This window comes from Capsella rubella, unplaced genomic scaffold, assembly GCF_000375325.1.
Source record: "Capsella rubella cultivar Monte Gargano unplaced genomic scaffold, Caprub1_0 scaffold_84, whole genome shotgun sequence".
NCBI classification, from domain to species: domain Eukaryota; kingdom Viridiplantae; phylum Streptophyta; class Magnoliopsida; order Brassicales; family Brassicaceae; genus Capsella; species Capsella rubella.
Window position 1 is genome coordinate 16,679 of NW_006238844.1, and position 463 is coordinate 17,141.

The following is a 463-nucleotide window of genomic DNA, read 5'->3' on the forward strand; positions in this document are numbered from 1 at the left end:
TAGTACTGGTGAGTGTCTCCTTATACACAAACATGAATGTGGTCATCTCTGGATCAAATAGCTTGTTGAACTCTTTGTGATTGATGTACAGGTTGTGAGACACTTTCTCTGTATCCTTGCGGTTCATGTGAAGTTGATCCTTGTAGATTTCGCCGGGTGTAAGTGGTAAAAGAGTGATCTTGCGTCCCTTGAACTCAAATGACTGCTTGTTGGTGTAGCCATCATGAAACACTCTTCTGTCGAACTGCCATGGTCTTCCCAGCAGAATATGACTTGACTTCATTGGGATCACATCACATAGCAACTCATCCTCATACTTCCCAATCGCTAGTTTCACCATCACTTGCTGCGAAACTGTTAAAGCTCCCTTGTTGTTCAGCCACTGTAGCTGATAAGGTCTAGGATGTGAAGTGGTCTTGAGATTAAGCTTCTGAACCATCTCTTCACTGGCTGCATTAGTACA

The 463-nt window shown here is 43.4% G+C and overlaps 1 protein-coding gene across 1 annotated transcript in view; it reads right to left on the minus strand.

The window, feature by feature from the left end:
• Positions 1–463, minus strand: part of LOC111831644 — a 5,237-nt gene that overhangs the window by 3,203 nt on the left and 1,571 nt on the right. The window contains exon 3 of the mRNA XM_023786685.1: positions 233–457. Within this exon, the coding sequence (XP_023642453.1) occupies positions 233–457 (225 nt within the window). The remainder of the gene's footprint in view (positions 1–232; positions 458–463) is intronic.